Source organism: Lissotriton vulgaris, chromosome 5 (genome assembly GCF_964263255.1).
Source record: "Lissotriton vulgaris chromosome 5, aLisVul1.2, whole genome shotgun sequence".
Taxonomy (NCBI): domain Eukaryota; kingdom Metazoa; phylum Chordata; class Amphibia; order Caudata; family Salamandridae; genus Lissotriton; species Lissotriton vulgaris.
In genome coordinates this window covers 59,921,374-59,933,437 of record NC_141693.1, presented here as the reverse complement: position 1 = coordinate 59,933,437, position 12,064 = coordinate 59,921,374, and the positions used below count along the sequence as shown (strand labels likewise).

The window sequence follows — 12,064 nt, the reverse complement described above, 5'->3', positions numbered from 1 at the left end:
ACCGAGATGAGTTCATAGACTCACTCACAGGCCTCTTTTAAAATTACAAGTAAGGACTCATTACAAATATTTTGCATGTTCGCAGTCACATGCAGCAGGCCTGAATGATGATGTTCTAACTTCTTACTCACTGTGGTCACATCCACACCCAAGTCCGCTCCAGTGGCGTAACGAAACTTGAGGGGGCCCCCCTGCAGGTTACATGGAGGGGGGCCCCCCATGTTCCGGATTTATTCAAGTCTGTCACCCATGCACAGTGCTGAAGGGGACCACCTGGAGCTCAGGGCCGCCCCTGCACTGCGGGGCCTGCGGGAGCTATCGTTACGCCACTTATCCTTAGGGGATCTGTATCTGTATATGATGATCTGATGTGACACACCTCAAATCAACCCAGCTTCCCCAGTAAAATGGGCATGTAACAGTAGAAGACACATATTAGAGAAAGGGCCAGTCCTAAAACAGCAAAAAAACGCAAAATCCAGGATGCTTCTTTGAATGCCAACCTATCACGGTACCTACGAGCTTTATCGGAATTTCACAAAAGGGTAAAGTTACTATTTGATTCCCTGTCACAAAAACACAATGCACCTGGAGTGTGCAGACCATTGTTTTCTGGGTCAATTGATGTGATAAAAGAAAACGCTAGGAATTGCTTAGGTTGTTAAATCAAACATCAAAGGTGGAAAACTGCATTCCTGCTGACATGGAGTGACCTTACAAAAATGTTTCGAAGGCCTGAGCCATCATTAAACAAGCAGTATGCGATGCCGGCTGTAAGAGCGCTAGAGGACTTAACCAGGCTCAGGTGCATAACTATCATTGGTGCAACCAGTGCAGTGGAACTAGTGCCCAGGGGCGTGAGGGGCCCACTGCACTGTACAATGGCTGCATTTGACTACTCAACCTGTATGCAGGAGGATGGTTTTCCTTACGTGCATAAGGGCCGTGTGCACACTTGCTATGCACTGACCACCTGTGTCATTATGCAGCAGCTTGAGTGAAATCTCCTGGCAGTTGCTTATCTATTTTCTTAGTTGAGTCAAGTCTTGGTATGCAGGACATTCAAAGATCCCAGACTCGGCAGCTGATGAACATCACAAGACCGATTAATTACACCCGTCTTTTAATATGAAAGCAGGACAAATAAATCTGAAGTATATAACTATTCATTTTAAAAGCATTTAATTAGAGACGTGTTTTGCAAACAAAAAACATAAAACAACTGGTCCTACAGAGCGTGGTTGTTACCACTTAATCTTCAAATTAACAAAAACCAGCATCGCCTGTCACGTGGTCTATCTGTCTGCATGCTTATTTCTCGAAACTGACACAATCCATTCATCAACAGAGCAGTGCTTAGTTTGTAAAATATTAAGTGCAGGTGCTCATTTTTTTTAGGAGGCCACACCCACTTTTCCAGCTCCGCCCACATCCTCCATAGGCTCCACTTACTTCCTTTCTTGGTTCCACTCACATCCACAAGCCTCAACACATCAGAGCCACATCCTCACATCTTGAGTTCCACAAGAAGCTGAAGACCTGGCTCTTCACATAAGCACCTCCGGGACCTCAAGTGCCTGGATACCCTCTCGGGTGATTAGTTTGATACACAAATCAATATATCATAACAAAATGTAACATATTGGAAGCCTATGACAACTTAAAAGTGGGTAAATCTCAACGTGCAGCTTTAGGAAAGGTCATTAGAGGACTTGAGGCAGATTTGCAAACTAAAGAGAATGTGCTTCTACTGTGCTGTTTAAAAGATAGGCAGGGGTGAAGGAAGGAATACATTAAACAAGGCAGCAATAAATGCAGGCAGGGAGGGGAGTACTCGAGTGAGGACATATATGAATAACGGTGAAAGAAAAGGAAATAAGAAAAGAATGAATAGAGGGAGAAAGGAAGTGAATGATGTGTGATGGAGGAATAGAAAAAAGGAAGGAAAGGAGCAAGATAAGCATAAGGAAAAGTTGATGATAAGAAAGGAGGAAATTAAAGAAGAAGAGGTGAAGAAGGGAGGAGGAAAAAAGAAAGTAAGGAAAGAATGGAGAAAGAAGGAATAAATGCACCATGGGAGGAAGGATGGGGATTGAATGAGGGTGTAAGGAAGGAAGAATGGAATGAGGGTGTAAGGAAGCAGGAAGCAAGAAGCAGGAGGGGGAAGAAGGCATGGCTGGAGGTGCAGAGGAAGAGAAAAAGGGAAAAGAAAAAGATGGGACGAAAGAAAGGAGGTCAGGGGAATGGATACGAGTGTGAAAGGCACTGGGTGAAGGAGGGACAGTGTAATATTGCAAAGAAATTGAAAAACCAATATTGAAATACAATTATGTCCTTAACATACCATGAATGTTTGTAAAGCACCTAGTCGCCAATTCGGTGTCAAGGCTGGATATGTATCTATTTTTTGTGCAGCTCTTGTTGCTTTTAAGAAGCAAGTAAATCCAAACTATAAAAAGCATACCTGTCTTGATCTTGGGCACTCGTTTAAATTATGGGTTAAGGTTTCGGTGTTATTGAACAGCTCACACAATTTATGTGGATTCCTCAAAGGTTTTGCTGGGTTCTCACGGAGTGGGGCCCATGGAAGAGAAGGGGTGATTGTTTCATTGGGCCTTTCAACAGGATCAACACAGCCAAAACAGTTCTTTAGTTAGTAGGAGTTTGCGCTACCATAAGCCTTTTACTTGCCTAATCGGCTACTCTTTGAATCAAGCTGGGAGGCTCAGTGTATACATGTATGTAAGTTAAGGTTGCATAACACAAACCCAGCTAAAAAACATGTTACTGTTACTTGTTTGCAAAGAAGTAAGCGCTAGCTCCACAGTTCCAAATTACCTGTCTCATATATTATCTTGAGACCCACTCAAATCAAACCTACAATCAATCGATATTAATATCCTAGCAAACCCCAAACCACCCTAGGTCACCTCAGAGTATTGGTCCTTCCTCCTTCTGGGACTTTCCATTGGAAGTTCCTGACAGCAGACACTCATGTACTCCCTCTCTACATGAATTCAAAGCAGAGCTAAAGTAATATATATTTTCGACTTGATGAATGCTAGTGATCGCTTAGTACTAATCCTTACAATGATTGTTGATTGTTTACAATATGTTAACCGCTTGCAGTCATTGATATAGGTCTCTTAATTGTATCCAAGTAAAACGCTTCTGTTTCAGTATTATATATCTTCACCAATATGTTAAGAAAAGTAAAAAAAAACATTTTTCTGAACGTTGTACGGTATTGTAAAACATTTCACCTGCAGCCCTCCACACTTCTAGCCTACCTTACCCCAGTTCAGTGAAAAGTCCGCCCTCAGCCTATCTCCAACGAAATGAAACCATGTTCCTTGCGGAAGGCAGGCGCAATCTGCTGACGTGAGGTGACATCACTAACGTGATGATCACGCTCTTCAATGTGCCTGAACCAGGGTGGGCCTTCCTATGAGGACTTCCAGGAATCAACAGAAGAAGAACGTGGTTTTTAATAATTACCAGGCCATCTGCAAATTAAGCACTGTAACGGAGCCTCTTTGATTAGGAAATCACTGTCATCGTCGATGGATGGCACACGCTGAACAGTTAGCACGAACTCCGAGCAGCCACAGAGTACTGTGCTGAGGGGGCCCCCTGCAGCTGCCCCCCCCCTCCCCACAGCTGGGTCTGCGGGGGAACAGACCCTTGAATCGGATGTACAGTTTGCAGGCTCCGAGGCTCGTGGTCCTGCTGCTGCCTGCATGTTTTTTGCCGCCCCCCACATTTTGCCGCCCTAGGCGGCTGCCTAGTCCTGCCTAATGGCAGAAACGGCCCTGTCAATTACCATGCCAATAGCTTAAAATCGTGTAAAGGCGAGACCTATTGCATTGCAAATGCTTGTCTGATGAAAGTTGCAGTGGGGTGTTTAACTGCACTAATGACATACAACCTCTGCTCAGACAATGATTGTGTTAGATAAAAGTGCACAATATTGAAATAATACGGTCAGAGATTGTTGTTATGACTCATAATTTGCTATATTTTACAGTATAATAATTAAGGCACCCTGTTTTCCGTTTTTACTGATTTTTACAGATAAATACAGACAGAAAACATTAATTTACTTGTCTGTATTTATTTTTAAATGTGGATAAAAACGGAAATTGGGTTGCTTTTTGAGTAATGCTAAATACTGTCTGCCATGACTGCCAGGTCAATTGTTGAGTGGATTGATGGATAAGGGGGTTAAAAAGAAAGGAATTTTAGTAAATAGGCTTTAACAGCTTTAGACATGCACAAGGTTGATGGTGAAATGTGAACATTTTCATATAAGTGCACTGATTTATCTTTTACGGTGTTCAAAGCACTGAAACCTGGTAGACATTCAAGCATGAATGCATATTAATCGGTTAAATAAATGCAGAAATATACTAATTCCATCTTAATTTTTCCACAATACCCAAAATAAATATGGATAAATACAGATGAAATTAGCAAAAAATAAATATGGTTAAATACAGACGGAAATGACAGAAAAATGAATACCATAAAACCGAGAGCCCTAATAATAATTTACTCAACCCTGCGGCAGAAATTGTTCCTCCGATAGCACGTAATGCCAGTGACCTGATTATGAATTATTACAGGTGAAGGATTGAGAAAGCAGTTATATTTCAGCCTTTGGAACATTAAGTGAAACAGCAAATGCAGGAAGAAATGGTTGATAATTATTTTCCAGGTAGTACAGTTCTAAAACAAATATTATAACAAAGAGACGCAGAAATTATAGAAATCCAATTTAGGAGACCGCTCCTGGCACTTACAGAATCTGGGAATAAAACCAAATCGCTGGTATTTTAGCTGAGAAAGGAGGGAAACCTCGAGACAGAGCCCAGGCAGCATCGAGGAGTCAGTTCACTGCTCTGAGTGTAACATGAACCCGAAAATCCCAGCGCTGCCAGAGGGGGACAGACGCACAGACACACCCACTGCACACAGAGAGGCACAGACGCACAGACACACCCACTGCACACAGGGAGGGGCAGACGCACAGACACACCCACTGCACACAGAGAGGGACAGACGCACAGACACACCCACCTCACACAGGGAGGGAGGGACAGACGCACAGACACACCCACTCCACAAAGAGAGGGAAACTGAAACTTACCTTCACTTCCTGCATTTCTGCATCATGGCGGCGGCAGCTCCGCTCGGGAGCCTCCAGGAAGAGGCCACTTGTTCCATCTGTTTGGAATATTTTACTGATCCGGTGATGATCGATTGTGGACACAACTTCTGCCGCTCCTGCATCACCCAGAGCTGGGAGGGAAGAGATGGAAACTTCCCCTGTCCACAGTGCAGGGAAATATCTTCTAGGAAAAACCTCCGACCCAACAGACTAGTGGGGAACATGGTGGAAATGTTAAAACAGCTTCATCTGCCCCCCGTGAAGCCCCCGGAGGAGAATCTGTGTGAGAAACACGAAGAGAAACTGAGGCTGTTCTGTGCAGAGGATCAGAGGATGATATGCTTGGTCTGCCGGGAGTCCAAGGAGCATAAAACTCACTCAGCAAGTCCTATAGAGGAGGCTGCAGAGGAGCACAAGGTACGTCTGTGGGCATTCAGGGATCGCAAAGTCGCTTGGTGAGCCACACGAAGGGGCAGCCGGAGAGCACAAGCTGTGTGTGAGAGTGTTCAGAGATCACAAGTCACCATTTTTTAGATGGCTCCGTGGCCCCGGGACATCACATTTCCATGCCTGGATTTTGCTTTTATATATAATTTTCATCTGGTGAGTTGAAGCAATAGGGTCAAGTAAAATGAACCAAGACTACAACTCCCAGAATGCATTGATATGTTAAATCAAAAGTACAGAAATGGAAATGTTTTTCCCAGCGGCATGGAGTCATCTGGTCCCCCTCCCTGTGTATGCCATTGAGGAGGCTGCAGAAGAGAACAGGATGTGTCTGTGGGAGTTCAGGGAATCAAAAGGCACCGAGAGTCCATAGAGGAGGCTGCTGAAGAGCACAGAGTATGTGTGTAGATGTTGATGGATCATAATGCACCCGTGGACCCCAAAGAGAAGTCTGTGCAAGGAGTGTATGTGGGTGTTCACGATTCACAAGTGGAGTCACTCTTAAGTTCACAGAGGAAGAAGCTGCAGAGGAGCACAACGCTTGTCTGTGGACGACCACGATTCACAGTTGGATTAATTTATTAAGTCTTTAAGAGGATACAATGTATATTGAGGGGTGTTGTGTGTCCTTACAGAAGGCTGCTGAAAATTACAAGGTATGTTTGTTGGTGTTTAGAGGTTGTAAGTGAATCCACTCCATGAGGGCTTTATAAGAACCTGCAAAAGATAGGGTGACCAACTGGCATGGGTCCAAATTCAGGACGGTGAGTGTAAAAATTCAGGACAAAGGGTCAAAATTCAGGACAAAAATTCAGGACAGGGGGTCAAAATTCAGGAAAAAAGGTACGTTTTACAGACACATCAGAGTAGGTCGCGCAATAGTATTTAATTAAGCCCATTCCATATCCAAACATATTCAACCATTTGCACACCTATCCACCATGTATCTTTCCATCCATCATTTCACTCATCCATCCCTCGATCCACCCTTTCACTCATCCATCCATTCACTCATCCATCCAGACGTTTGGCCTTTCACCCATCCAGCCATCCTTTCACTTACTCATCCATCCACCCAGTCACTCATCCTTCCACCCAGTCACTCATCCTTCCACCCATTCACCCTTTCAGTCATCCATCCATCCTCCCTTTCTCTCTCCATCGACCCTTTCACATAGCCATCCTTCCTTCCACCCATCCATCTTCCTTCCACCCATCCATCTACTCATCCACTCATGAATCCATCCATTGACCCTATCCGTTATCCATCCACCCTCGCACTCCTTCACTCATCTACCCATCCTTTTGTCCATCTACCCTCCCTTTCACTCACTCATCCATCTTTACATCCGCCCTTTCACTGATCCGTCCATCCTTTCACTTATCTATTTATCAATCCATCCATCATTTCACTCGCCCATCCACCCATTAACTCGCCCATCATCCACCCTTTCACCCATCCCTCCATCCTTTCATTCATCCATCCACCCTTTTACCCATCCATCTACCCTTCCACCCATAACATCTATCTTTTTACCTTTTGTCTTATACATCCTTCCACGCACTCATTCATCCATTCTTTCTCTCAATATCCATCCATTCCCCCTCTCATTCATCCATTCACCCTTTCACTAATCTAACCAGCCATCCACCCATCTCTTCACTTACTCACCTGTGGAAAGTGAGCCCATATTACTATCGATGCCCGGGCTGCTGGCGCAAGTCGCCTCTTAGTTCCCATTCTGATTAGTAACCAAATAAAGAGACGGGCGCTGGAAGCAGGAATCACAAGAACAGAGTTTTATTTCTCATGAGGAGAGCCTGTCATTTCGGACACGAAACACAGTGTCTTTCGGGAGGTGCTCTAACAAGTTCTCTGAAACATCGCCTTTTATACCTTACAAAACATTCCTTATTACAATAGCGACATTGTGAAACAAGGAAAAAGACATCCCCGTAATCCTTGTGTCAATCCCACCCCACATATGTCCACAATAGAGGCCCTTAACCTGCTGATAAGAGGAGGGGGCAATCACGCAGCTGAGTGTTCCGCCGATTCTTAGGATGTGTGCGCCTGATCGTGCCCCAGGGGGCGGGGAGGCCAGGATCAATAGTGGGTCCTTTGAAGAGGAGTGACTCCATACAATAAGGGGCAGTAAACTGTATCCCCCGGCTTGGGCGATGGCTTCGGACCTGTGTGGACAGTCAATCGCGGAGGGAGGGTTTACCAACAGAGGGGTTATTCATGAAAGGAAAGGAGGTGTTGGTCAGGCGCGGCCGTGACTCCCAAGGACAGGGTCATGCGGACCTGTGCATGTGAGGGAGGGGGCAGCCAGGGTGCGCGGAGGGAGAGGGTCATTTGAGAGTGGGGGGGGGGTGTGTTCAAATGCGCGCAGGAGGGAAGCCGGGGATTTCAATGAGCAGGCAAAGAGGCCATGGTGCCTAAAATGGCTGTCAGGTACATGCGGGCATGGGCCTTTACTGGCGGAGTGATGCGGTCATTGTCTCACGCTCTTCGTGGTGTGTACAGGGAGGGGAATGGGAAAAGACAAATGAACGCCGCTTATGTACATCAATTTTGTGAATTTCCACAGTCGCCGCTTTTTACATAACAAAGTTCATTTACTAATTGATGGGCGTACATATAAACATGTGTGGTTGATGAAATAGCATTTGTCAATACTAACATATTGCATATAAACATGAACAGTAGATGCGATTGGCAGAATGCAGCACATAGGAAATTGCATTTGTTGGGTTCCTAACGTCCAAACGTACTACATAGCATAAGTGCTTCTGACTTTCTCAAAAAAAAATGTGTGACCAATGAACATTTTTGACCAAGTAGTTGAGGGAGGAATTCAGTCCAATACATAAGATCTCTTCGTCACAGTGTCTTTTTCGCAGTGAGCCATCACTGGTAGGCGCTAATCCGTGTCCTTTCGTTGGCGCTGTTGAGCACCGGCGGCGGAGCTATAGGTCCAGCTCGGATTTAACCTTACGCGTTGCAGGGTGCGGTCAGTCCTCTGCTGTTAGACCACAGTCCTGTTCCCTAACCAATCCATTTAGTGGCGCCTTATGCTCGGCACCTACGTTTCCATGGCATAACCCCATTTCCACCTAAATGCTGTTCTTCCTTTCGGCAAAAAGTCACGTGGAAAAGAGGGTGTGTGGTTCAATAGTCGATGGGAGAGAGAGCGGAGTGGGGTCAGATTTCCTGGGACACACCAAAGGGACCAAGGGAGCAAAGGATAACAAGCAAGCAGGCCCATCAATCGGGCTTGAAAAGGGGGACGGAGGCTCCAGGCACACGTGGGTTAGTGGACAGAGAGCTTCAGGGCAGCCCTTCATCCTTTCGTTTACCGCGTTTGAGAGTGCTGCCTCGTCCCGTATCTTGTTGCGCTGTGGCTCCACCTTTGGTCGGGGTCGCATGTGTCTCATGATCTGCAGCCAGGCTGTGCGCCACGTCCGACCCTTCTCCTCCGATGATCGTATATCTTTGAATGGGTAAAACAAGTTTTAGAGAACTGGCAGGAGAAGAGATGTTTACATTTGAATTCCACTCGCAATCCTAGCACCTGGGGTTATGCTCATTGGTCATAGTCAGAAGTCTATTACCACGAAGTAAGTATGTGGGTATTTCAACTGTGTTACATCAAGTCCAGTCGGCGCTCATTCATGACACATATGGACAGAGGTCAGACTCCTATCACTTGCGTATTTTATCAAAAACTTCCAAAATTGGCAACATTCAGGGGATACTCGTCCTTCTAACCCGACCCTTAGCAGTCTTACATTTCCCTTTAGAGCTGGCTAACTCCTTCAAGCAGAGCGCGGGTGCAATCATCGAAGGACAGTGTTAACATTTTTTTTTCTCGAGGGGCGACAGTTGGTCATGGTCATTAGTTATACATCGGGGACAGCAGCTGGGGTCAATCAGGTGGGGCGGGGACGCTTCGGGCATTCGCGCTTGAGTGCAAAGGGGTGGGGCAATCTGGGCATTGGGGGTCAATCTGGACATTGGCGCTTGTATCTCTAACGAACTAAAAAATAGGATGCCATTGACATATAGTTCCCCTATAAAAGGCCAGATTAGGGGACATTACTCGTCTTACCTGTCCTTTCTTTCTTAGTCAATTTGAGTTCATTCATTTTGCAGAAAGGAGAGGTAGTAATATGGCAAGTTACAATTGTTTTGGTTTCTGTCAATTTCGCTGAACACCTTCGCGTTCAATAAGTTTCCAATTAGACTGGTGCCAGCGGGGCACAATTTTACCACAGAAAGGAAGATGGAACAGGGGGACTCTCATAGAGAGTGAGAGTCGTCCGCAACCTAAACGAACCATTCGGTACACGTATGACATGTAGGGAGAGAGAGAGAGGTGGATAGAGAGGGAGAGAGAGAGAGAGAGAAAGAGAGACGTGTACGGGAATAGGTCATTTAGTGCGCTCACAACACAGAACAGCAGGGGTCAGGTAACAAAGAGACGCGAACAGAGGGGAGACATAAACCCATACAGTACATGCACACAAACTCAGACAAAGGAAGACAGGACACGTATCATCATACAAAAAAAATATTCACAACAAAACATAAAACAGTTATTGGCCAAAAAAAAAAAAGATCTTTCTGCATGCTGCGCATCTTTAGTATCCTATTTGTCTACGTGCTGAGCTCTTTTTACCTCTTCCTCCTTTTCCTTTCGTTTGCTATCTTTGCGAGCGTTCTCGATCGCTAATACTTACACCTCGGTCGGCTGGTCAGAAATTAACCTGGTCGGGCTATTGCCCATTGTTGGATCTTAAACCACTTTGAATTTTCTCCTTTTGATGAGAAGTTCTTCAGGCTGAGGCAACGGAGGGTATTGATCGGGAGAACAGTCGGACAGCTTGGCTATATCTAGAAGAGTGCGAGAAGGAGGTGGTACATTTGGAACATCAACAACATTCCTACTTTCCCAGACGGGTGGTGTCTAGGTAACCCTTACCTCGGAACTTTTCCTTGTCCTTTCCCTATCTAGTAAAACGTCATAGGTGCACTATCTGGCGTGCTGGTTCGAGCCAAATTCCGTCATACAGTACTAACCCGTCAAGTTTCTATGTCAGTCCATCCTCCCAGTCGCTATATTCTAAGGAGGAACAGTCATATCTAAGTCTATGTCTTACAAAACTCGTTAGCATAAGTACTATGCTCAGATCCCCTCCTTCCCTTTTCGTCGGTCGTTCGATCATCCCTCCTCCATACTTCAACCGATGTTCTGACGTGACCTGCAGAAGGGAGGAGAAGAAGGGGGTGGGGGCAGCATTCAAAACACATCAATGCGTATAAATCCGAAAAAATGTTTTTACCTACCTCATACTCGACCTATCTCCACGGGGTTCATTCTCTACCATCTCGGCGTTTAAGCCCAGAGGAAACAGTATTGTTAGATAGATAATCATCGATGGTCTGCGCATCTACATGAATCACTTGATCGTGGCCTTTTAGGTCATGTGCAAAGGTGGTGGTCAAGTAGCATTTCTTTGGTATCGCTTAAGGGCGTCTAAAACTCTTTCCCGGCTGCCTGTGACACATAATGTAGCTGCTAAGTATCGGGCCTTTTTACCCTTCAACCTTAATGAGGCTGCTTATTTTTACTTATGTTGGAGACAGTAGTAACACATTCGAAACTCATTAATGCAATCGCTACAATTATACTTTCTTTTTCAATAAACCTTTAATTAAAAAATGTTGGCGCACAAGTACGGGCCTACGACCCAGTGGGCCGGCTACGAAGCAGACTGGAACTGTGCATAAGAGGAACGGAGTCGGTGGCCATTCATTTCATAAAGTGCAGCAGTGCAATGAAATCGTATCGAACTTTCTTAAGGGGCGAGTATAATGCGTATCAAGCTTTCAATAATATCATCTCATTGTCCAATTATTTACTCAAGACCTAACGTTTATCAATCTATTGTCCAAATGCCCAATCAGTGCTTGTTTTATACCAGTTCATTGCTTCCAAACATAATTAGTACCCACCCTAAATCAGTTCACTGTCCCAGCACATAATCAATATCCATCTTATATCGCTTTCTTTTCCAAGCACATACTCAATATCCATCTTATCCACTTTCATTGTCCAAAAACTGCATACATATCTTGGAGCATCAAGGCTGAGCAATCAGGGCGCAACAAGGAGTTTGAAAGTTTCATTTTGTATCGGCGCCATTTTGGGCGAGGTCAGGCAGGTCCCAGTATAGTTAGAATGCCTCCACTGACTCGTGGTTGGACCAGAACCTCTTTTGGCAGTTCAAAAAGCTTTTCGTAATGGGGTAACAGACTAGCGATAGGAACCATCAGTCAAAAGTGGGGAGGGAGGCAACTATCTTTCCTACCGGGTCATTCTGGTGTTCCACCGGAACTGAACAAATCTGTATCTTTGCAGGATTTTAGTCATTTCCACA

The 12,064-nt window shown here is 45.1% G+C and overlaps 1 protein-coding gene across 1 annotated transcript in view; it reads left to right on the top strand.

The window, feature by feature from the left end:
• Positions 1 to 5,088: 5,088 nt before the first annotated feature.
• Positions 5,089 to 12,064, top strand: part of LOC147710154 (E3 ubiquitin-protein ligase TRIM39-like) — a 156,340-nt gene continuing 149,364 nt past the window's right edge. Inside the window, exon 1 of the mRNA XM_086920845.1 lies at positions 5,089 to 5,587. Within this exon, the coding sequence (XP_086776971.1) occupies positions 5,174 to 5,587 (414 nt within the window). The 5' untranslated portion in view covers positions 5,089 to 5,173. The remainder of the gene's footprint in view (positions 5,588 to 12,064) is intronic.